Source organism: Oreochromis niloticus, linkage group LG20 (assembly GCF_001858045.2).
Source record: "Oreochromis niloticus isolate F11D_XX linkage group LG20, O_niloticus_UMD_NMBU, whole genome shotgun sequence".
Taxonomy (NCBI): domain Eukaryota; kingdom Metazoa; phylum Chordata; class Actinopteri; order Cichliformes; family Cichlidae; genus Oreochromis; species Oreochromis niloticus.
The window spans coordinates 11,947,261-11,974,572 of NC_031984.2; the positions used below are offsets into that span (position 1 = coordinate 11,947,261).

General features: G+C 38.1%; 1 protein-coding gene across 2 annotated transcripts in view; it reads right to left on the minus strand.

Moving 5' to 3' along the window:
• LOC100701884 (metabotropic glutamate receptor 4) overlaps window positions 1-27,312 on the minus strand; it is a 190,031-nt gene that overhangs the window by 37,503 nt on the left and 125,216 nt on the right. For both annotated transcript variants that reach the window (XM_013274286.3, XM_019350139.2), the window contains exons 4-5: window positions 22,109-22,325; window positions 1,672-1,807 (exon numbers count right to left, since the gene is read on the minus strand). In XM_013274286.3, coding sequence (XP_013129740.1) covers window positions 1,672-1,807; window positions 22,109-22,325 — 353 coding nt within the window. The remainder of the gene's footprint in view (window positions 1-1,671; window positions 1,808-22,108; window positions 22,326-27,312) is intronic.

Here is a 27,312-nt window from a genome sequence, read left to right on the forward strand (position 1 = left end):
TTGTATGTTGTTTTCCCTCTATATAGAAACTCTGGGCTTGCAAAGTAACCTGTACCTGAAAGGGATAAATAAACGTAGCTGGATAAAAAGCAGTTTGCTGTGAAAGGTTTATATCTTTTTTAGTAAACATATATAATATTTAGATGCACAGACTTGTTCTTGATAAAAACTTTGGTGATTCGATACATTTTTACAGATTACAATTTTACAATTTTCTCCTTCTATGTTTTTTTCAATCAAAACAATTCTCTGAAAAAAAGTGCTCCAAGTTACTTTACCGAGCTATTTGTTCAAATAAGATTTAATTAAAAATGAATTTCACTTTATCTAACAAATTTTACATGTCATGGCTTGCTCTATAATTACATCTCCAACATGGTTTTTGATGTTGGCGTTAGTACCCACCGTGTGCAGCGTTTTTGTGTATCTCAAACAGCGCTGTGTGAGCTCAGTACATCATGTACGAGTTGGAGCTAATAAATGTTGAACACCAATTACTTTAAATTAAATTACTACAACACAATAAAGAGTGAGGATTGACTGAGTTTATACATAGATTGGCAGAGAGTTGAAAATGAGGAAACAGCAGAGGCTACTCTAAGCAATTATCGGCTACTGCATTAGCATTTTACAGCAGCCAGATACAATTACAGCCCTTTGCATGTTACATTTGTAATATCTTGTTTATATTTAATCACGAGCTTACACAGCATTTTGCTGCTGAGTGGAACAGTTAAGTTGATGTGGTCTGAATGGAGGCAATGTTTCTGGCCAGGTGCACGCTAGCTACGGCGGATCAATAGTCAATTGAATATACTCTCAGCTGAATGGGCTGTAACTGGTCATGGCTGATCAGCTAAAAACCATCTGATTCTGGTAACTAGCAAGTTATTTCATGTATTTCTATTTTAAAATAATTCCTCGAAGTTCATCAGCCGTTATATTTTACCAAATTTCTCGAATAAATGTAGATACTCATGATTAGTTTTTAACTATTTCATTTGTCTCTTGTAGCTATGACAGCATTGTTATAAGACCAAGGGTACTGAGGGACCTCTGATGTTGCACTCAACACCTCTGATCCTGTCCTCTATTTCACTTCCTGTGCATTTGAAAATCAGTAATGCATGTCATTAACTTTGCCTTCTTTTTGTTGTTTGTGCTTTGCCCTGTTTGCTGTCTCTCTATCCAGTTTATTTTCTTCTTTTAGCTCTTCCCTCATTCTGACCAGACACAGAGGAAGTTTGTTCTCCTTCACCCACAGTCTGTGAGTTTTTTTCTGCTACAAGTGTGTGTGGGTTTTTTTTTTCATTCCTCACTATCACCAAGCGTTTTCTAATAGGCTCTCAGTTTGGTGGTCTATACATTAAAAATAGAATTTTGTTGAACTGAGCAAATTCAAGTATAACCAGATTTGAGATTTGTAACTCATAAATATTAACATATGAGTAGTACATTATATTTAGAAAGGCAATATAATCAATAAATCTACAACACACATTCTAATACAGTCATATGCCTGCTCTTTCTGCAGCTTGGAATTTCTTTCAGAACTGTACCTCATTTAAATTTATTTCATTTGGTGTTAATAAAGTGTTAAAAACAGTAGTTGACATAAGTCTGGATAACCATTATGTTACTTGGCAGTACTCAGGATTCTGCTGTACTCACCTGATGTCATCCTCATTGGCAAAGATAATGACTACTCGAGCATTGGGGTTCTCACTCAGCCTCCGGATAATCTTGTCAAACTCTCCAGGTCTTGGTTCACGTGGTATTTTCACTGACTGGGAAATACACAAACCACCTGATTGGGAAAAAACAAACAAACAAAAAAATGTTTCCAAATCAAAACAGTTTCATTAGGAGAACATGTTTACGATGCAATTTAACTCAAATTTTGCCTTTCTCTTCTTTTAACCCACATCTTTTTTCAATCTTCTGGACTTTTTTTATGATAAATGCACTATTAAATGTGCACTGGTGCAATATTTCACGGAATGAGGGATGCAAGGCATTAAAAAAAAGGTTTTCCTTCGACCAAAAAAGGCATTTTGGAGACAGGACTAACCATCAATTCAGGTTATGGTTCTGACAGTGAGACCAGGGGGCAGTAGCATTTGCTACTACATAAATCTTCTAACTGGGAACTGTTTCCTTTTGTTCTTGCATTTTTTTTCTATTACATGGGTTGTTTCAATTAAAAAAAAAAAAAATCTGGTACTTGTCCCAGGATTGTACCACGTTTGAAAGGGAAGTAGAAAAAAAATAACAGAAATGAAATACGTTACTTCAGTTTCCAATTCAGTTAGTCAGGTAATTGCTTCGGGGTAATATACAAGATTGTCCTGTGATATTGATTAGTTATTTATTTAGGTAATGACCAGCAGCAACAGCAACTACCAAATTCCAGCCGTTATATTTTAGGCATAGTGAAGCGGAAAACTGAAACGCTGTTTCAAAATTGGATGCAGTATTGAAATTTGCATCGCTGGCTCTCTGAAGCTAATAATTTGAAAAATCCCATTAGCTTATTGAATTTTTGGCCAATTTGGCCATCATTTCATCCTAGAAAACAACAGTTTTAATGCAAAATTTTAACCACTGAATAGATTTCAATGGTAGAAATTTTGCAGTAAATTTCAAACTCTTTTTACTCCTTATTTATTTACTTTATTTTATTTATTTATTTTTTACTTTAGTCTTGGTAAAACAAGATAACTGTAATGACACGGTCCATGATGCTCTAACGGTTGAATGACAGTGCTTAGTGCTGCGCAGGTGGAAGGATTATTCTTTTACCACTTTGACACATACAAATAGTTTAAAATTTTAACATTCATCTGGTGACAATTTGTTCCTGTGTAATTTGGTGATTTTCATGTGTTCAATACACAAAGATTTTTTCTATCCTTGGCTCAACTCTCTCATGCTGGCACACCCTGTCATCAATTTTTTTAAATGCTATTTTTTGACAGGTTACCAGAGTGACAGTAACCACTTATTTTCACACCAACATTTCTTTTAGAATCACTAATCAACCTAATAAAGAGGCCTTTCTCAGATTCAGACCTTCTTGCTATGAGACGGTTGGTCTCACAGCAGATTTAAACCATGTAACTACACTAACACATTAGTTTGGTTTGTTAGTTAGTAACAGCTTTCCCTATACTAGTTTATTCCATGGTAAATGGACTATAATATAATGCTTTTTTACTCTGACAGCACTTGAAACGCTTTCAGCACTAAGAGCTTCAATCACAGACACATGCAAACCCAAATGGATGCATAAGGTGCTACTTGTGTTTCTTTATCTTGCCCAAAGACACTTCAACATAAATTATAGATGTAGAAAGTGGGGATCAAACCACTAACCTTCTTAACAGCAAACAACACACTCTAAATTCTGAGCCACCAAAAAAAAGACAAGCAAAGAAAAGAGATTTATGAGATTAGAATTGTGTATTAACTGAGGACTGTAAAGGGTGAATCCATTTCATCAGCAGCCATGAGCAATTCTCCATGGATCAATTTAAAGAGCATCCACACCTTCTTACATTCTATTGAACACAAATCAAAAGGCAAGAGGGGATGTCCCCTGGTTACCAACAAGCTAAGGCTGTTTAACTCCCAATGCAACATTTCAGGATAACTGTTTTGTCACCCTGCCAAAATGCCACAGAGAATATGCACATGCTAATGAATTTCCCTTTCGGGACCCAGTACAAAGCCAGCCCAATGAGCAATCAATGCAGGAATAATACCCCCCTAGTCCAGTTCATGGCAGCCATACTCACACCATTAAACAAAGCCTGTCCCTGCTCAGTTACTAATAGGTTGTGAAAGTGGAAATATCAGTAAAGAATAGAGGATGCCATGAAATTAATGATGTTGGGCTAACTGACTCATGGTTACAAAAAGTCACATTTGGTTAAGTCAAACAGGAGATCAGTCAGTGGCTTGCACTACTGTTTTATTTTATCCTGCAGGAAATATAACAATGCTGTTCTACTGAAACTGTTTTTTGTTTTTCATGTATAGATTTCTGCTGGTCATGCATGTCATGAGTGCAACACAGCAGTTCCAGCTTATATTTAAATTCACTTTTCAGTAAATGGATGAGAAGTTCCTTTACTGGAGAAATAGATTCATCCTGTTGTGTGCATTGGTCGATGTCTTGTTGTTAAGTAATGTTTCCGTCTGCACTCAAGCAATAGTTCAATCAAATCTGAACATCTAATGTACTTACTTGTTTTTATATGCCAAAAAAGCACAACTTGAATATCACAATTAACAGAGTCATCATTTAGTAATCTGGAATTTCAAAGCTTCCAAAGAAGATGGCATTATACTCAACGTCATCATAACACTCCTAATTTATATTGTAGGCAGGTGAAATTAAGTTTATTTATTTTATGCTTTGGCTTTTAAGCACGTTGTAAGGTAGGTTTCTCTGTGAAGAGTAATGATTACTCAGGCAGGGTGGCATAGGCATGTTTTCAAAGCCATCTGTTTGCTGTCTGGTGTTGCAAGATTACACAACAAACTACTTTATCAAGCCAATAAAACTTTGTGAGCAGTTAGAGCACACTGCTCACAAAGTGATCTGGAAGACTTTCTTTAAAATTGCAAGACGCAGCAGATAATAAAGGATAGGATAGATCCTCTTATTGGAGGATTGTTCTCTTTATTGCCCTTATGGTTTTTATTGATTGAGTTATCACAAATTATAACACGTTTGACATAGTAGTTCAATATTGATTATAGTAGCGAGCAATAAGGGCTGTTCTGTTGCCAAAATCTGATGTGAAGTTATGATATTGTAATATTTCTTAAAATGTCTTCTCAGTAAGCCTTGTTGACCAAACTGTCATCAGTCTGTTTAGTCAGTATAACTGCAGTCCTAGAAGTAAATCTTCTAGTTAGCCACTGGACAAGGTTAGCGTACTGGCCTGAATAGAAGGGGAGTTCATTATGTAATAGCGGAGTGACAGATCTGTGTTTAGATGTGTTTAAGGAGAGGATGTGAAGAGTTTGTAGTAATGTTGACAGGTTGTCAGTCCATTTTGGTCCATTTATAGTTTGTCTTTAAGTGTAGGTTTTCACTAAAGGTGGTTAGTGTTCTGAGTTGAACCTGCAGGAGATTCAGAGGGCTCCTGCAATGTGTTTTACTGTCATGGAGGAAATGTATTCTTTATGAGCGTGAAGAAATCTGACTGTTGCCGATGATGAGCTCTGTCCTCAGTTTTAACAAAAAGACAGAGAGTCAGAGTTACACTATGCAATTTTACAAACTGAAATGGCATTGCTGGCTTCAATCAGTACTGAAAGTAGTGAACCATGAACCCCTAATGGTTATTCACCGTCTCTCTTTGTGCTTCCCATCCTGTAGTTTTAATCATGGATCTACGAAGGTTAATGTGTCTAAATCTAGGTTTTTTTTAGTGAACAGTAAGTGGAATTAAATATTTAGAAGTATGTAGGAAAGGTTGTACAGTATGTTATAAGTCATGATATTTGTGTATCTTTTTACAAAATAAAAGCTCCCGACGGTTGAGTCTTTGATTAAAGTGAAGCAGAGGTTTATCTGCGTAACTTTCTGTCGTTACACTCACATCACATGGGAAATTTTGCAGCAGCTCGGCTCTCAGAGACTCTATCAATCATTAGACTCTATGTCTTTGCCTCACTGGTACTTCAGTCCCCCATTCCCACAACATCTGCTATATCGAAGCAGAGCACTCATCCCTTCCTTTTCTTCTCTTCTCACATCACGGCAGCAGGCTGCAGCATTGTTTAACTTGCACAGAGAATACCAGAAGGACCGGATGTGCACAAAACTGGGTCCTCCACAGGGCCACTGGTGTAACTCTGTTAGCGCTACGGTACACATGGCAGTTTGTTTCACCACTGATTTATCTATGCATTTGATTTTTTCCTCTTTATTTTTCTTTTTACTACTGTGATATAACATGATTAAAGATATGGTTATTTGACTAATAGACATCGGCTCAAATCCTAAGATGGAAAGCAGCCACTGAGCAAGATACTTTTTTTTCCCAAAAAGACTATAAACTAATGCAGAGAAATATATTTCTTGATTTAGCTATGCCAGGCAGCTCATGAATGGCATTTTTACACAACCTAAGTGGCTTTTAATTGGCCTAATTATAGGTCTTGGTTATTGCAAATTTTATATTAATATTATTGAATTAGACCAGTCACTACAAGAATCAGATTTTTCAATAAACTGCTCGCCTGATTTCATCTTGCTATCAGACAGGATGTAATTAGAGGGATCCCTTGAAGGACTGGCCCCCTTCTTATCTGTACACCACTTTTCAACACTTTCCTTAAACTCAGCAAACTGACCAACAACATGCAGAGAAAGACAGTTATAAAATAACTAAATGCAACTGTAGAGTAATCCTAAGGAAACAATGAAATGTACTTCTCCAGGTACATATTGAATTATAGTTACATTTTATTGTTGGTTATATTAAAACTACCTGTACAATAACAATCAGTGAAAGAGCGAAAGAGACTGAACTGCGGGGTTTCAACACCAAACGCTGATCCTCAGTGTTGTAACTGTCCTGATGAATCTTTCAAATACACACCAGATGCATTGCTCCTACTTTTGATGCAGCTACTGTGAAAACCTTTGAGAGCTGTATGTGTTTCCTAACACTTATCCTATACAATTCTCAACTTCTGAGCCACATTGAAAAATCACCTCTAAAAATATCCGTTGCTCAGGAGACTGCCGATCTCCTCTTGTGTCTTCCACTGTCAGCCCCGGTCTCTGTTCCCTTAATAGTTCGGAACACTAATATTCCCTCTCATTTGACACCCGTGGGAAAAACATTGCTCCCATGAACATTAAATATTCCCCACCATCGTAGCTGATTGCAGCTCAGCTCGTGTGGCTGGTGAAGAGTAGCGCAGAAGCACACAAAATAGCCCCAGGCTGGCAGTGTGACAAAGATGCAGGTACATAAATACTACGTTTATTGGGATGCCCTAACCAAACAGACATCATTTTCATCAATGGAGGATAGAAATACACAAGGAAAATACAGAGAAATATCACCAAACTAATTTTTCCTCTATAGTTTTAACGTTGAGCCAATTTCTATCAATGGATACTTGACATTTTTTTCATTTTTTTCAGTGTTAAATGAATACATCAACACCCTGGGTGCTCTGTTGCATGGCAGCAAATTATTTATTAGGCTACATACACAATCAGTTAATAATTACAAAACCAGCTTGAGTTTCTGAGAGCTTTGAAATCCCATCTGCTTTGAACAGCAGTGTTGTTCCATTAAGAGTTCTCTGTACAGCCATGGTGCTGACCAGTAGTCTATAAAGATCAGCAATGCTCAGCCTCCGTAGTGTGATCACGGTGGTTCACGTCAAACAGATAATGGCGCATGAGATCAAAGAATAAAAATAAAAATATACCCCATTGATTTAGTAAATTGTAAACAACATGATTTATGCAAATCAGTTCACCAGAAGCCTGCTATAAACTGGCAAAGTGTCCTGCTTTTAAACCGGTGCAGTGAGAGAAAATGGATGGATGGAATTGGTTCTAAGCTAGAAAAAGAAGAGTACAGGTAGAATCGTGACCATTCAGTGGTGTAAAATGTCACTCTAGATGAGCTGCAGCGTTTTGTTATTGGTACAAAATCTGTTTTTACAGATAATGTTTCTCCTGTCTTATCAGAATGCAATGAGTGAGTGTGAGGGAGAGAAGCACTGGGAAGAGAAAGAGGGAAACCTCGCACTGAAATCATTAAGGGGACTGACCCTGCTTTAAAAAGCTCACATTCAGTCCCATGTTAGAGCAACCACCATGCTAAAGTGTCCTGGAGCAAGACACTAAATCTCCCACCCCAATGTCCCTGAGGTGCTTTTCTGTCACTGATGCCGTGCACTCACCTCAGTGTGCAGGTCTGAGGGGATGAAAGGAAATGAATTTCTCCTCAGGGGTTCAATTACAGTATAATATCCCATTATAATTATTATAGACTGCAGAGCCGCAGAGATGGTCCAGACTAACAGATTTCTTCCATTTCTGCTATTTTCAGTAGATTGGGTGAATTAAAGACAACTCCTGCCTGTAATGTGTAAAACATTACAAAGGAACAACATGTTAAATAAGTGTATATGTGGTACATGAGAGAGACTGCACATGAACATGAATGGCTTTTTTATTTGGGGGAAGAAGATGAATGGCCCCTATTCTACCTATCTATCAATGCAATTTGTCTTTATTATGGCAAGCATCTGTGCCATTTTTCATATCTAAAGCTTTTATCTGCCCCATTTCATAAAAGCAGTCTTAGTTATTATACTTATATGTGGTTGTACTGTACGTGTGTGTGTGTGTGTATGCACATTGTTTCTTCTTTTAAAATTCATTTCAGACACAGTGTCTTTTTGCTAAGCCTGGATAACTCATCAGGGACTTGCTGAGTCTATAGGTTATTATCGGAGAGCAGCTTTGGGCTAGATTTTGTGACGAGTCCTGGCTTCACCATTGTGTACTGCTGGGAAAATTAGGCTGAACTGTTTTTTGTGTGAAGCTCGTGCGAATCAAGTTCCCCCTCTCAGATGTCACTGAACACATGCTCTCTGTCTGACTTTGCTGTCAAAGTAGATAAATATCTATACTGGAGAACAGTACATATGTGCTAAGAGACCATAAAAATAGACAGTCTTGTATTGTAGATATTTTATACAAATATGTCCCAGAGTGCCCTGGGCCAGGACTCTCCGGGAACAGTGCCAGGGCACCTGGCCCAGGGCACTGTTCACATAGAGCAAAGTGATTACATTAGTCAAACAAACTGAACTTTGGGGGTCAAATGTGCTTGGACGCTGCACACATACCCTAGTGTGAGTACACCCACAGTTTCTTTAAACCAGCCGTAACAACTGGCAAATATAATTAAAAGGTCTACACACAGTACAGAGTTTGCTATGTCTGTGCCATAGGTCAGTTTTCCATTACCTAGCTTTTTAAAACACTTTAAAACACAATCTTTTAGTTCAGGTATAACTCGGATAGATGAAACGATGCCGTGTACTCCCTGGCCAAAGTCTTACAGAGAAAACATGTCATTTGAGACATGATGGACATGTCAGCTTGGACTTATGTTAAAATATCAGTCCAAACCCTGAGGCATCATGTTGATTCAATTAAGTAGCAGAAGCCACAGCAATGTGCCAGGTCTTTTTTAACATTTTGAGTTCTTGATTTTTCGGTTTTAAATCAACAACCCAGTAGCAATAGAGTTGCTAATCTATGCCATGTTACTAAAATGGTACTGTTGGATATTTGGGTATCAAAGAAGCATAAGATGAAACAAAATGATAGAAAGCAATTTCCCAGATTGCTGTGTAGTCTTATAATGGGTTTCAAACATACTCAAGGGGATATGCTCTGATGTTAATTAGAAAGACATCTGCATGGTGGTGTGTGAAATTAGATTGGATTAAAGAAGACTGTGGTGTATCTTCCTGTGTTATGTACTTTCTATAATGATAGTATACCACAAGACACCCCAAATAAAATATGTTGTGATCTAAATGGGATTTATCAAAAAGCTATATTCACATGCCACATGTAGATACCGAAACATGTTTTTAAAAAAACCTATATGAATATATTCATGTAATGTTGGCCAGCACATTCTACTTTCACATGACAGATCTGGCAGCATTTGTACTGGACATCAGTTTTGTTTATTTACAGAACTATTTGATGTATTTGATGGCTGTAGTTATGTTTGATGTTGCATGCTTTTCCGTCTTTGTAACAACGCCAAATCTAACCCTGCCACACATTTATTGTTAGAATTGTAGTCAGCAGTGAAATGTGCCCTCCTTTTCTTTTAATGGTTACCTAGGCACATTATAAAGTATTATATGTTGTTAAAAAAAGAAAAAATAAATAATCGAAAATAAAAAAATTGTAACATAAACTAGTTTTTAATGTTATAATATCCATTAGAATTTTTTTTTTTTTTTTTTTTTTTGCAGTGAAAGAATTGGGTGAATTCAATTTGGTGAAACAGCAGAGGATGTTCTGAAATAACTTTGACAAAAATTAGAATTAAAACGTTTTGCACACCATGTTGAATCAACACGTTGCCTCTTTTGATTCACATAATTCATGATATTCCATTTAACTGCTGCTGTGCATCGCATCGATTATCAAAATTCATACACTCAATAGTCTAAACTAAGATGATTAACTTGGTACAGGTACAGATATATATTTTATTTCCTAAATATCAAAAAGAAGGTATAGAAAGAACCAATTTGCAGAGGCTGTACTCTCAACTAGTGGCTAAATTGACTGCAAGGCTCTAATCTTTGGCCTCTATTGCAACGACAACAACAAAAAGGGTCCACTCAAACTTGTATTGATGAATCTGCTAACAATCTGTGAAAGTAGTATTATATAAGGCTACAGCATGGTGGAACTTTTGTTACGCTCTGGCCTCTAAGCTGATGGATCAACTGAAAGTATTTGTTGACATGGCTATTTTCTTAAGCCAAATGGCAACCAGTACTGGTCCAACATCTGTCAGCAACTCTGCTCTGATATCAGCACACTGTAAGTCCCGGAGGGAAGTGGACACACTCTATATTTATCTCCACAGTGCAGGGGAAGCTCATGGAGGGCAAGAGGGCAGCAGTGACAGAACATGCTATTTTGTACATATTATTCATCCCACACTGTTCCTTCAAGTTAGTGCATGCTGTAAACATGCAGTGCCTCCACTGCAGTGTACTTTTTAAAGAAGCACAAGATTTTATAAAGGGTGGGAGGTATGAACATGGACAAAAAACAGTTTGACCTTGTTCAATGAAAGCATCATTGAAATAACTTATTAATGCCTTTATTCATTATTTATAAGTAGGTTATTCAGTGTTTAGGGTCAATGTTAGCTGTGTACCCACTGAATCAGAAAGATGTGCAACAAAAGAAACATGTACTGCTAAAAATATTCAGGATTACGGATATGATGAATGTTACAGTTATATTAATTTTCCTCTGCATTCGTCTTACATTATTTATGAAATCGTGTAATCACGGCACTTGCAATGTCAAGTCATTTTAGTAACAATTATCAGATATCAAATATTTTGTGGTAGGGCTTTTGATCTATTTGAAATTTAAAATATATTCACAAGAACCCTAATTTTACATTTCAGCACACCCATTTTTTTAGAAATATGTTTTGAAATGTTATTGCTACTGGAACAAGAGAGAGCACTGTTTATTGACTACCATGACATACATTAAAATGATTATTTCAACTCGGTGGTGTAAGCACAAATGACTTGTCTGCGTCAGCAGGAGGTTGAGAAATCAAACACTGTCCTATTTTTCAGCAACTGTGAAGTTCTAAATTGTATTAATCTGAGGGGTTTTTTTGCTTTTTTTTTTTTTTTTTCATATGCAGTTGACAATTTGACCGAAGGTTGCACAAATCCATACGTAGATATTTGGGTAATGTGTTTCTACTCTTTAGAAAAGAACTTTGTCTTATTTTTAATTAAGCAGTTTTGCTGAATAGCATGTCGTCTAGTGAGTTCCCAGATCTTGAATAAAAAGGCTCTGGGGTAACTATGAGTTAGATTTGAGAATGACTGAATGACATTTTCTTTCTGAGTGCAAATGATTTATAAATCAAAGGCAGGCCTCTAAGCACTGTGAAATGAGGTTTTCTGCACTGTGGTAAAATGAGTCACCTGACAAACACGGGACTTTCCTCTTACTAAGGAGAATCCGAATAGCATGTCTCTTACTGTGACTATATCTTTAAGCCAAAGATGAAGAGTTTAAAGTATGCACTGCTTCCTCTTGCAAGGCAAACATTAATGGTGCTCTCTAATCATGTGTGGGTTTGGGTGAAGTGCTACAGAAGGCCTTGAGGAGCATATTCTTATATTTTCCAAGAATTTCTGAAAATGATCCTGCACCTACACACACTAGTTAGACTATGTAATCGGTACACACGTATCAAAATGAAATAGTGGTTGACATTCTGTCTTTTGGCATATAGTCGTAGGTTATTTTGATCCTTTGGATGTCATAAATGGTGTCTTTGGTTTGGTTTGCTTTTCAGGAGCAGGTGCAGCACATTTTCTAAGTTTTCATTGGTTAATTTGTCTATAAACTGTGGATTTCTTTTCTACTACATTACACTGTTTCTGATAAGAATTAGATACAGAAGGACCAGAGGCACAGTAATTAGTAAAGTACTTGATTATTAGACAATAAATTAATTTCAAGCAAACATAGGAGTGATGCGCTAGTTTCAGCTTGATGCTTTTCTTTGTCAAATGTGACAGCAGACCTATTATGTATAGGGTTTGGCCCATTAGCAGCATAAAGCTGCCTTCTCAAACAGGTCACTTTGGCTGTGAGAAAGCACAGCGTATCTTTAACAGTTCTCTCCAAGAGACAATTACTAATAAACAAGATTTTTAATAAATAAAAAGCTCCTCTCCTACTTTCTGAAGAGGTAGCTTTATATTCAGTACTTATTAAGTATTCGCATTAACAGAAATTTTTACATGATAAAGTAGTGTGTTACATTTGCAATTCTGTTTTCTCCAAGAAAAGATAAGAGGATACGACACATGTATCATGATAGTATTAAAAAGCACAGATGTACTGTAGGTTTAGACATGTCTTTGAATTTGTTACTTAAAAGCAAATCAGGTTTCTACCCTTTAGTAAATGCATTATATTTTGTAGCTCTTTTTATAAATAGTGAAAAGTGCTCTTTTGTAAGAGATTTCAGTCTGAGAACATCAGTGAAAAGTGATATAAATAGAGATCTGCTTCTGGTTTGGTACATAAGCCCATTACAAATGGTCAAATATTTTCAGAATTATATTTCAAGTGACAGAAAATGCTACATATCCTTGCTTCTTTCAGAAATGTGCAGAACTATTAGAGTATGTTATGGTTCAAACGTATACCCTCCACTGCAGCAGGATCCCTCTACCTCATCCTTTTTGTAATTAAGCAGCTTCATTTTATATTTGGCTCAGCCCAAGACTTCCACCTTCTCCATGATGCAGTGATAAACAATTCTCAGATGTGTATACCCCATTTTTTTATTTGCTTTAGCATCAGCATATTGGTCTAAATCTTTATAGTTTCACAATGTGGAAAATGTTAAATTTCTCCATGAACAATTGGTATCTCTTTATTAACTCACTCATTTTTAATGAAACCACAAAATGTGTTAGTTTGCAAATTATGCAAACTTGCTAACCCTTTAATTGCATGTCTAGAAAAATTTCGTGAATTGCAAAACTTCACTTTTCAGTGCCAGTAAAGTATTAGATATCGTAACTGAGAAACTTTAACCCGATAAAGAGAACCGACAGATTGAGTTTTGTGGCATCAGTGAAAGTTTGGGATATTCTGCCATGCAGGGTTGGCAATTCTCTGTGACATGATAGAGATAAAGCACATTATGCAAATACAAGATCAGTGGCAAAGTCTTGACAATCGTTCTCTCTCTGCACACCTGCAGCTAAAACCCTTCATTGATTTTCAGTCTGAGGAATCAAGTTCCAGGTGGTTGAAAGTAACATAAAGCATCCTTTGAAAATGTAGTTGTGACAGCTGTAAAGGCATGGAACCATTTGCAAAGTGCTGCAAAGTGCTAATCAAACAAGGTAATGAACAGTGGAAAATAGAGAAGTGCTAAGTAGACAGAACAGCATAACAATGTAACTGAATTAAAATTGTCAAAAGCATTTGGAAATCCATCAAAATGTTACTGTATGAGTTTAATGAAATTAGATAACTTCATTTCTATATCTATTCAGCATGATTTACCTTAGAATCCTGAAAAAGTAGGCCTCTTTTTTATAAATCTAAATGTAGCTTTTGAATTCCTCTGTGGCCTCTAGAGTTATTTTCCACGTTAATTTCAAACGTCGTGTTGTCTTTGGCCATTTAGTGGTGATAAGGTAGTGTAAATAATTTCAGTAGGTGAACAGTGCTGGGGTATCAAGTATAATACCAAGGATATGGGTGGATGCACAGTTTACGAGAAAAATCCCCCAACGTTTTCTTTAACCCTCGGAAGCCCAATATGGCATTCATCAGAACTTAACAAGGCCTGAAGTGGAAGGAGCAGCTGTCTAAGTCCTCTTAAGGATTTCCTGTGTTTGACATGTTGAACCGGGGGTGCAGGAACACGTTCCTTCCTTGCGTCTTTTCTTCCTTCCTGTCGTCTGACTTCCTTTCTTTCACACATTGTATAATTGGAATAGTACACTTTATAATGCAAAGCTATAAATTTACATAATGCTGTCATCTGTTTTTGTGAATTGATTACCTGTTCTAGTAATTCTTACTATCACAGCAAAACAAAGCTTTGTTAATAAGAATCAATTCATTAAACAGACTATAGTATTCTGTCTTTGTCATAGTGATTGCTTAATTATAGCCATGGTATCATAAAATCATAAGGTGAATTTACATAAGTAAGTAATAGCCTGTGTTTATTTGCCAAACAAAACATTTTCAATATTACTGAAAAACTCTTCCGACAATATTTTTCTCACGGCTTTTCAGGTTAATGAGTATTCAAATCACTCCTCTTGACATTTCCCTCATGACAAAGGGTGCAGTACGCAACTCTCATTTCTAACATTTGCATAATCTCCCTGTCATCCTGCGCCGTGCTATATTTGCTGCCCTTTTCCTCTGCTTCAACTGTCATTTGCAAGGAAATCTGATTAATTACAATTTTATACTATCCATTCAATTAATTGCAGATTGCAATGTCATTGTCCAAATTTAGGAAAAGTAAAGCCCCGCCAAATGGGGGGAAAGAAACGTTGTCATACTGACATTTAAGGTTTTGTCTTGTAGGCTTGCTTCAGATGAAAAACAAAATAATCACCTTTCATTTCAAATTGTGTGACCGTCTGATTCCATAATCTCACTAAACTTGATTATATAAAGGATACAATAAATAGGTATACAATATCCACTGAAAGAAAATGACACTACTTTTCACAAGGTGAGAATAAACTGACACAGACTGCACCTTCCATTACTGTAGAAGACCTGCGCTCTCTAATAAGGACACTAGAGGAATAGCAGCTTTTCGGACAGAATCACAAACACAACAAAATCTTGCGAAGGACCAAAGACTTGTGCATCAAGGACGGTCTTGCATTTCAATGGTGTCTATAACAAGGCACCGTACTTTTATCCCTCTTTTCTTTTAATCATTTTCCATAATGACACTCCAGCCTTAATCCCAAGGGGCAGTTTGAGAGAAAGGATATGCCCAAATGAAAACAGCTTTTGGAAAACAGCTCTGTGTCTGAAATGATGGAAGTTTTCAGTCACAGTCCAGCAACAGCAGATGAAATGGTTGCCTGACATGCTGTCATTTGACAAACACTCCTGATGATGACACTGTTTATCATGCCCACATGATAAACAGGGGCTGACATAGTCAGGAGGCTCATGCAAACAGGTCCTGTATGTGACATTTGAATGGTCTAGCGTTAATATTTTATGCCTGAATCTTTCTTCTGCTGTGTCTCCTTTCAGTGAAAATATAGTGAGAAAAACAAAAGCTTTCTTCTTCTTACATTATATTATTTGTCATTTCAGAATATATTGTATTTCAGCATGACTAAACAAATTCCTGAGTGGCCTTACTTTGCAGAAAATGTGAGTTACTCTTGGTTCAAAATTAAACTTTGAGATTTTAACCTAACATGGTCTAAAATTTGCTCTTCATAACTTTTAAAGAAGTGGCATGGTTACATGAAGGGAAGTAGCGTAGTTTGAAGCTGCTAAGCAACTATTTCCCCTAGTGCAGTTAATCTAGGAAGGGTAATATGTGTTGGTTGGTAAACAACAAATATTTCAACAGCTACTGGGTGGATTAGCACAAATCCACTGTCATCATTAGAGTGAAACCCACTCACGCTGGTAATCTCCACACTTAACATTTATTATTATATTGTGGTTGATATTTGCAGGAAAATCTTGACAGCTATTTTAGTGAGTGCAATGAAATTTGCATTAGATATTTATGTCGTCTGTGTATGAATCCCAATAATTTTGGTCATGATCTCACTTCTATTTCTTTGGACTGGCATCAATTTAGTCAGGGGCGTAATTTTCAGGGGGGTTAGGGGGGTTATGACCCCCCCAATAATCAGCCCCAACCACTATAGCCCCCCCCCCCCCCATTAAATTATGAATTATCTTGCATAAATAGGCTGTTGTTTTTCTTTACTCATTTCAGGTATTACCAGCAAAATTGTTGCATGTTTAAACATCTTGGAATTTACCCAGATTTATCTATTTATTTGGACAGAGATCTTGAACCCCCCAATGTTCAGCACACGCTGATGAATTTAGTTGATTACCAGATTGCCTAACATGAATAGTATTGACAACTCTGTACTGTGGTTTATTTATGTAATGGTTTTTAATTTTTATTCTAAGAAGCAGGATATAATCACAGAATGACTAGCATAGCTGAAGCTTGATAAAGTCAACATATTTCATGTGCTCAATCAGAAATTGCATTACTGTAACTAACAAGCTTTCACATCAATTTAACACAAAACAAAATGAGCAGTAATTCAGTTCCAACATGTTTTTAGCATCTAAAATTCTTGCCTATGAAAAATAGAAGTCATGGTCTTTGATAACATTATTTCTCATTAAATGCAATTGTAATAGAGGTCTTTAACTTTCTATTGATTACTTTCACAATTATACTTGAATCATCCCAAGAAATCTTACAGTGAAATTACCTGGACCCCAGAGAGGATATAGAAATACCCATGATGTTTGAATGATAGAACAGTAAATGTACCTCTCTTTTAGGGGTTGTATTACCAAAGTGAGAGAAGGATTTGCAAATGTGTTATGTGGTTGTAAAAATTGATTTCATGATGCCTTTTTGAAGAAAAAAAATCTTTGAAAGGAGAGCTGATATGTATGCAATATGGTTTTGAATGCGTAGATGATCTGTATGCAATAGATGCTATAAATGCAAATTGCTGGAAAAGCTACTGAAAATGACTTTTTTAACACAGTAAAAACAAACAAACAAACATAACAAACTAAAAAAACAACCCATTAGCATTAGCAGCTGTGTATATATTATAATCTTCACTTTGATTTCAGACTTCTGGGCCATCTGGAAAGGATTGGTCTTCTTGTATATTAGCATCATTTTGGTGCAATACAAGTAAATGCACATGCATTTACCTGTATTGCCCTGCATTGGCAGAGTGTTGTTTTTTGATTTGTTGCAACTTAGAAGCAGGACTCTAAACAGGCTGTTAAAACTGAATATAGGAGCCTCATACTTTATAAAGAAAGGCTAGATATTTCATGTGAAACTGAACAGTCAATTTGAAGTTCATTGTGGCTGAATATGTACAATTTTTTTTTTTTTTTTCAATTCAGTTGTAAATTTTGCCTAGTAATACTAAAGCCATGCTGTCTTTTGAAGCTGCTTTTAAGGCACCTTTTAGAATTTGGCCTTTATTTTGTTAGTGGCATAGTGACAGGAAATGAGGGAGGGAGACCAGCAGGATAACACACAGCAAATGACCCCAGGGAGGGATCTGATCAGTGGTTCCGTCAATAAAGGGATCTGCACGCATGTGGTATATGCACTAACCGCTCTGCTATTGGAACCACAAGAAGCATTTCAACCCATCTCAACTCAGTTCTCCTCTTACTGTACGAAGAAGGCCAAGGTTAGGTGAAATACATGCCCATTCTTGAGGATGCCTTAATTGTGCTCGCCCGCTTGTAGTTCATGCTTGCTTTCACAGAAACAGTAAAGGTTATTTCCAACATCCTCTGAGGTATTGACTGCCCCTATGTCAAACTGTTTCCACTCTGTAGTACTGATAAGTCCAGTCAGTCTGATCAAATGCTGTGTGAAATCAGTTTAATTCAGTTTCCTCTTGAAAGTTCAGTGAGCTTGGATCAATGATACCAGATTATTTCGCAGTAGGACCTTGTGTTATCAAACATCTAACACAACACTTTAACACCTGTGCCGCTGCTTCCAGCTCTGCCAAATCACCCAACACACACACACACGCACACACACACAAGTAATCCCAGGACTTACACTCCTTTGAATACCAAGCAACAATGCATTTGTTCACTTCTATTTTGCTTGGAAGCAAACAAACATACAGTAAAACTCTGCAGATATATAAATGGCCGGACTACTTTTTGTCGCATTATGGTGGAACTTTTTACAGTTGTCCTCCAGCTAGTCTTAAACAGAATCATAAAACAGCAGGGTACTGCTAGAGAAAAATTATAAATATCCATTTATGAGGCTGAAACTTGCTCGGGACTCAGTAGAGATATAACTCTCTGAACCACGCCACAGAAACAGCATCTGCAGCGTGTTGACAAGAGGACCTTAACATCATGTAGCTTGAGGGTCAACACAACTGCCTGATTCTCAACAACATCATAATTAGCAATATTCTCAGTGAAAAAGTACTACTGGGTATACGTTTCGATTCTACTCAGATTTTATGTATGAAAATGTAAACCTGATGGTTTTGTTGTTTTAACAGAATAAACAACAACTAATTATAGTTATCGAAGTTTAATGAATTCAGTGATTGTGTAAGCCTAATAAAAGAATATTATTTATTTTTATTCAATAGGACTACACTTTATTTTTAACCTCCTTCAGCATGGAAAATGTTTGAGAAAAAAGCTGATTTTCTCCACACAAAACAGCACAGCAAAGGGCCACAGTGACATTAGGCAGGGGAGACTGTTGCTCAGTATGGCCTTTGGCTGTTTAATGAGACAGAACATTTGGCCAGTTGTGATCTGGCTGTTTTATTATGTGAGCAGACAACTGCAGAACCCATTTAGCAACCAAATACCTGTGGATTTGATTTTGACAGAGCTGTCTGCTTCTCCTCTGTCTGTCTTGCTCACATAATCACCCAAAGACCTGAACTGGACCAAAGGATTGGATTCAACAATTCTTTAGCACATGGAAAACAGACATGTAAAAGTTTTGCTCCAGTCCAATTTAAGGCGTATACATGGGCTGACTTGACAGGACTTTACATATATATATATATATATATAAACACCCAGCACGCCCCTGCGGGCGGTTTATCCTTCAAGCTCGGGTCCTCTACCAGAGGCCTGGGAGCTTGAGGGTCCTGCGCAGTATCTTAGCTGTTCCCAGGACTGCGCTCTTCTGGACAGAGATCTCCGATGTTGTTCCCGGGATCTGCTGGAGCCACTCGCCTAGCTTGGGAGTCACCGCACCTAGTGCTCCGATTACCACGGGGACCACAGTTACCTTCACCCTCCACATCCTCTCGAGCTCTTCTCTGAGCCCTTGGTATTTCTCCAGCTTCTCGTGTTCCTTCTTCCTGATATTGCTGTCATTCGGAACCGCTACATCGATCACTACAGCCGTCTTCTTCTGTTTGTCTACCACCACTATGTCCGGTTGGTTAGCCACCACCATTTTGTCCGTCTGTATCTGGAAGTCCCACAGGATCTTAGCTCGGTCATTCTCCATCACCCTTGGGGGCGTCTCCCATTTTGACCTCGGGACTTCCAGGTTATACTCGGCACAGATGTTCCTGTACACTATGCCGGCCACTTGGTTATGGCGTTCCATGTATGCCTTGCCTGCTAGCATCTTGCACCCTGCTGTTATGTGCTGGATTGTCTCTGGGGCATCTTTACACAGCCTGCACCTGGGGTCTTGCCTGGTGTGATAGACCCCAGCCTCTATGGATCTTGTACTCAGAGCTTGTTCTTGTGCTGCCATGATTAGTGCCTCTGTGCTGTCTTTCAGTCCAGCTTTGTCCAGCCACTGGTAGGATTTCTGGATATCAGCCACCTCCTCTATCTGCCGGTGGTACATACCGTGCAGGGGCCTGTCCTTCCATGATGGTTCCTCGCCTTCCTCCTCTTTCTTGGGTTTCTGCTGCCTGAGGTATTCACTGAGCACACTGTCAGTTGGGGCCATCTTCGTGATGTATTCGTGGATGTTTCTTGTCTCATCCTGGACTGTGGTGCTGACACTCACCAGTCCCCGGCCTCCTTCCTTCCGCTTAGCGTACAACCTCAGGGTGCTGGACTTGGGGTGAAACCCTCCATGCATGGTAAGGAGCTTTCTTGTCTTGATGTCAGTGGCTTCTATCTCCTCCTTTGGCCAGCCTATTACCCCAGCAGGGTACCTGATCACGGGCAGGGCGTAGGTGTTGATTGCCCGGATCTTGTTCTTACCGTTCAGCTGACTCCTCAGGACTTGCCTGACCCTCTGCAGGTACTTGGTGGTTGCAGCTTTCCTAGCGGCCTCTTCATGGTTCCCATTCGCCTGCGGGATCCCCAGGTACTTGTAACTGTCCTCTATGTCTGCAATGTTGCCTTCTGGTAGTTCAATCCCCTCAGTTCTGACTACCTTCCCTCTCTTTGTTACCATCCGACTACACTTCTCCAGCCCGAATGACATTCCAATGTCATTGCTGTATAGCCTGGTAGTGTGTATCAGTGAATCGATGTCTCGTTCACTCTTGGCATACAGCTTGATGTCATCCATGTACAGGAGGTGGCTGACAACCGCTCCGTTCCGTAGTCGGTATCCGTAGCCAGTCTTGTTAATGATCTCACTGAGGGGGTTCAGGCCTATGCAGAACAGCAGTGGGGACAGAGCATCTCCTTGGTAGATCCCGCACTTGATGGTGACTTGTGCTATGGGCTTGGAGTTGGCCTCTAGTGTTGTGTGCCACATCCCCATTGAGTTCCTGATGAAGGCTCTTAGGGTCCTGTTGATCTTGTACAATTCTAGGCATTCCAGTATCCAGCTGTGGGCCATTGAGTCATAGGCCTTCTTGTAATCAATCCAGGCAGTGCACAGGTTGGTCATTTAGAGCATGATTCCACTCTTGGCATGACTTCAGAACTCATTGCCTCTTTTTATGTGAAGTCTGGGATTTTAAAAGATGTAATACGTTTTTTTAAGCTGATACAGTGTATGTGCAAGGTCAGTATTAAGCATTAAACACATAATTTAAAGTATGTGGGGGAAAAACATTATTTTCAAAAAAGAAGAGGAAAAGTTTAAATCTCCCTGTGGGGCTTTGATTCCCCCTTTGTGTGGACTGTTCAAAGAGGTAGCTGAGCCGGACACACAGGGGGTTCTGCTGTCGGTGCCTTTCCAGGAAGACTGATGATAGGCAGCAGCTTGAATCTGGCAGAAACTGAATGGACGCAGTGGCACAGAGAGTACTGGACACGTCTGTAGTGATTACATTCTGCTACAGAAGAAGTTCAGGGGTCAGGCTGACTGTGTACCGGCAGCTTGCTGCACCAAACTGACTGTATTCCCAGCACTGTGCAGTGCTATCTCCCTATGATGCCTCAGGCTAGCTCTGCAGGTTCACTGTCACTCTGTTGAGCCTTCTCAGAATTTGATAATCAAAATTAATTCCCTCAGTGCTTCAACTGCACACCTGTGTAGCTCATATTACTCCATGGAGATAACAGTTGCAAACACAGATTTCGCTGAAATAGTTCAAATTTACAGCATTAGTCATTAGCCATTTGCCATATCTGCTTAAGATAATCAGCTAGTTAGTGGTAAAGCCAAAACAAGAAAATTGAAGCCAGACTCTTGATCCTGTCTGAGAACTATTTTCGGATCATTTTGACTGCACTCATTCAGTTTAAGAAATCGAAATAACCAGTTCAAGCTTTACTCTGTCTTATGAACATCTCTCAATAACACGGGACACAAAGAATAATGCAACAGCAACAAAACCAGCTTCTGTGTGAAAATGCTCATGTTTAAAGTCAATCTTTATAGTCAGCAGTTTTTTTTAAGTTTTAAATAGGATACCGTTTAAAAATTCAGACTTCAGAGGCTGAATTTCTTTCTCACTCAAATGGAAACACTTTTGGTGGTTGACAAAATGAGATTCAAAAACGAGAACCACTTTAACATCATTTTAAATACCCGGGGACGCTTGTGGAAATGTTTGAAGAAGGACTTACCGTCCTCTCGGGACTTCTGAATAAATGCATCAACCCCGCTTTCTCCATAGTTTCCCTCTGAAGCGACAGTAGAGACATAGTTCCAGTTCATAGCTTTGACAATGTCCACCATCGCCTGTGCCTGGTATGTGTCTGGAGGCACCACACGGGAAAAGAAGTCGTAGCGGGTGTTGTCACTCAGCTCTGGAGCTGTAGAAGCATAGCTCACCTGAGGGATCTGCGAGAGAGGAAGAGAAGATAAAGAAATGTGATGGTTACGCATGATGAAATATATAAATAATATACTTTGTGCAAATTAATTATATATACAGCAAAAAGGTTCCACACAGTTTTGTGTACAAAAAACCGAACTGCTGAATAATATGACACCTAACATCTGCTGATATCTCTCATGTACTCATTGTAGATTATTCTCCCTCGGCAGTTCGCACACTGTTGCTTTAAATAGTCCTGATGATCGCAAGCTTAGCTACAATACTTTCTGAAAATTATTTTCCACACCAGTCAAGCAACACTAATCTCTTCATGACTTCACAGCAAGATTTATTTTGGTGTTGAAAAACATATAAGCACAAAAGCAAAGGTGTTGTGTCCCCCAGAGCTGAAATAATACCCCCATGTTCTTGTCAGTTTCCATAAAGATATTATTGTTTCTTAGAAAATGATTACCATAATGTTTCCTAGTATAGTTTACAAGTAGAAGACGAGGTGTGGGTGTAGCTCAGTAGAGGGAAGATAATCAAAAGGAAGTCAAGCTCATTATTCTGATGGAAACAGCTTTGGTTTATCTTGAGATACTTATTAAAAGAAATGATTATGTTCTTTGATAAATATGCTTTAAAACATCTGGGACACATAATAAGAGCTTATACTGGCAAGTGCAATTTTCAGAGTTTCTACATGCGTCTCTTCCAAAATGTATCTTTGTTCTTAGTTGCACTACAGAAGTCTTTTTGCCGCCTCTAGCAGAAAACTCTTTGTCTCAACTTTTGCTTGCTCAAGTTATTTCAGATTTGTGGCTGTCATAGCTTGTGTGATCTTCTTATAGGATCTGTGCTGCACAGTTTGAAAGTTAACTGACCAGATTTTATGGCATTCAGTAATGTGGTTCCATTTCAAATATGGACACTCTTTTAATGTTGCTCCATTTTTCCCTCATTGTGATCGAATCGGCTTGTAGATGCAAAAAGCATCATTACATTTGCTGAAGGCAAGAACAGTGTTTAATTACATTTTCCTACATCCAGTGCCGAAGTAGAGTGCATGTCCTAAGGTCAGATCTGCCTGTTTAAGTAGTCATAATACAGGATGTATTTTACATAAACACCCCACACAAAATGTCAAGATAATAAAATAATACACAACCAAAAGATCAGAATGTTGACAAATCAATGCGATATTGCATAAATTTATAATTATAATAAGTGCATACGTTTCTATTTAAATAAAGATTAACAGCAAAAAACATTCCTTTTCAGTGACAAGTTAGGAGGTAAAAATATCTGAATTTGACTGACACCTGAATAAAATGTCATTCTTTCCAAATACTGTTTGGAATGCTATGCTGGAGTGCCATGGGACCTCAGTGTAGCTCTGGGGAGTTTGACAAATCATGACACTGTTGAGCACTCCTACTGAGATGAAAGGAAGTGCAAGATGGAGGGATAAGCTGACACCAAGCACTTAAAAACATGTAGTATTTTAGAACATAAATTGGTTACTGCTTTAAGCCCAAATAACTTGATGATAAGATAGCTTTTTAAAAATTGTTTATGTTTACTATCCACCTATAGTCCTACTTCTTATGTCCTGACGCGCTTGTGTTCTAGCAGTGCTACATGAAAGTAAACGTTACCAGCTGAAAGTCCTGTTTAACCAATATTTGCTCCACAAACTGCAGTAAGACTGCTGTGAGAGTCATACTGTCCCTTCCTCTCTCCCTTACTTCCCACAGCTGAGGCCTTTGATGTGGTCAGCTGCAGCGTTGCACTGATTCTGCTTCCACTGTGCACCCTGCTTGTAGCTGCAGCCTGTGCTAGGAGTACTGCTGTTCAATCTGTGCCCGTGACCTACAGCTCCTAGCAACTCATTTTACTCCACGATGACTTTACTTTTGTTCGTTTGTTTTTTGTTGGTAAAACTGGAGCGAGAGGTGCGTTAAATCTGCCTACCTGATAAGCTGAAAACAGACTGTATTCTGTGCAGACCTGGCTTTAGGAAGTAAATTGTGATGCAGCAAGCGAGCCACTCAAAACAGCCTTGTTAAGTTGATTTTCTTCAAAGAGGAGAACATGCAGAAAAGGGAAGTCTGCGTTGGTTTATAATGGACTGTCTGTGTGTGTTGCATGTTAGCCTCCTGGAATTCATTTGTCCTAAGCTATCACACTGTGTCTTTCCTTCAGAGCATTTCTATGTCACTTGTCTTGTGTCGGGTTGGTATTGCTTGTAGAAACTGCCCTGCTCCACAAGCCCTGATCACTGAATGATATCAATGTTAGAGACTAACATGTGTCATACATGTGTTTCTGCCCTGTGGTAGTATGTGGCTATTGAGTCTGCACCCTGCAGACTGGCAGCACTTTGTTGCTGTAACATAAGCAGGTCAGTATACTTTTAACCTCTAAGTCTGTTCTCTTCCATCTTTTTTCCACCTTTGTGTTTCTCTCCCTCTTGGAAAGAATACTCGTGTGAATCATATTTTTTTTGTCTCACACTCTTTTGACGTCATGAGACGACAGGCGAGATTCAGCAGGATGAAAGTTAAGTGTTGTACAAAGGTGTTTGGAAGGTGTTAATGATGCCTTGTTTTAGATTATTTTAGTGTTCTAATATACAGCGAAAATGAGCTTTTTAGCCATTCACACCCCAAATTTGCTCCCCGAGTTATGTGTCAGAGTGATAGATGTTATATTTTAATAATTTTCCTAACACAGTATGTCCTTCCAGAATAAAATATGAGGTGATAACACATGTATCATACTGCCTCTGGCATCTGCCTTATAGTATCCTGTCTCTTTTAAGCTCATTTTCCAGATGTTTCATTTAAAACTCAGATTGCATCTTATCAACCATCTCCTGCTGACATTTATGGCCGTACCTGCTATTTATGCTCTTGCTGTTACTGTATTTTCCAACAGATGTTTAGTCTTCTTAGAAGAAGCTGACATAAAAAGCAAATTTTCTAAAGATAAAATGCCAATTTTAAAGCTAATTTGCTACATTGAGGAAGTCTTATAGCAGAAAACAATAACGTATATGGATCTTATGAATAGCATATGACAATTGGATTTCAAAGGTCTTTTTAATTTTGCTGTTCCCATGTATTGCAGTGCTGTTGTGACATGTCCAGACTCATATCTGCCAAATAAGTGTGAGGTGCTGTGAAGCTACGCTGTTGTATTTTTCACCTGAGGGATTTTCACTCCTGTAACAATCACACAATTTCAGCGTTCTGTCAAGATTCAGGACAGGCAGAGCTTATCGTGTTTGTCTTGCCAAGATTTCTTGCTCACTGGACTACAGCGATGGTCCTGAACAGTGTGCTCCCTCTAATAGAACAGAGTCGCTTCTTAGCATCCGCTGAAGAAATTAAATTCTTCGGCACAGGTGCCATCTGATGTACCTCCAGTGAATCAAAGATACCGGGAGAAAAAATACAGACGTGATGTGTGGCGCTTTGACGGAGGTTTGACGTAAGAAAGGGGTTCGCTCTGAGCAGATGAATTCAGCATGGATTACTACACTCGCAAACACGTTCAGTGATAAAGATCTTAGTAGGTTGTTTAAAAATGACTTGGTTTTAGTTATGCTGTGTACACTTACCATCTGTTCAGGCTGAGACGAAAGCAGCTGAACTTGCTGTCCTCTGAGATGAGCTTTTTGTGATTCAGTCAGTAAAGGGAATGCCAGTACATTATTCCCTCCTCTCCAAGTTTATAGAACTCTTTTAATCAGCACCTACCCTACCCCACCACTATCCATTTAATTTCTAATGGGCTTAGGAAATATGTTTAATTGCTGTGATGTGAGTCTCAAGAAGATATTTGATGCAGATTTAATGTTCAAATCACTTGCTTTAAATAACTGTGCCTTTTTAAAAATTCAATGAGCTCATTTGGCACTGCATCAATGCAGGAGTAATGATGCTCATTAGAACTGTACAGAAATATTATACATCTACAGTGTTTGCTGGGGAAGAGAAATCAAAAGCTTTAGTCGGGCTTTGGAAATGTTTCTGCAAATACTTCCTATGAAAATGTAAAAGCAGTATATTTTTAATCTATGAAAGCAGAAAAAAGGTTTCAGTTCACAGGAAGAGTCCATATTTAGGATTGGTTTTACTGTGTACAAGGTGTTGATGTATTATTGAAATTTATTTTCACTAAGGGAAGAAAACAAGATAAAAATAAGATAAAAACAATGGTTCCAGATACATTTGCAGGTTTAACTAAGTTCAACTAAAAACATCCATCGTCTAATTGACTTGTCACCAGACTCCTATGAACAGTTTATGTTTACTTAAAAGGTGCAATAGATATTAATTAAATGAACACTTATATTCATAATATAATATGCAAGATTTAGTGATGTGTAAGCTAATTTTCCTCTTCAGTGTTAGTCGTGTCAAACCTTAGCAACCAAGACAATGAACAACAGACCTCTCAAGCCTTAAATAGTGCGTGGGTGGTTGCAATGACTTATTTTTCCAAAACTAAATACATTTTTTCAATATAAAACACGGCAAAATAGGTGATAAACCTTATGTAAGCATGCTTGGTTCATTAGCTAACTAGCTTCTTAATCAAAACCAAGGCAATTCTTATAAACTAGCAAAACATGTACTGATTAAAATTAAGAAAAAAGACACTAATTGAGAACAAATATATTTGATGTGTGGGAATTACGATGACTGGAATTTAGAGTTTATTTTGATGTAATTAATATTCTAATTCATATCTACCTAGAAAATTAGTCTAAAATATATTATTATGGCTTAAAATTGTAATGTAATTCTCAGACATGTTTTCAGTTATCTAGCTAGATAGCTACAGCTGACATAATCTGATGGCAGTTTTCATTTTAGGCCTCAGTCACACAGATCGTGAGACCCTTTGGAAAAACTATGGTCAACCAATCAGTGTATTCCCTAACTAGTTGATGACTGGTTGCTGGGTGAAATTGGTCATAAATTTTTGTACCAAAAA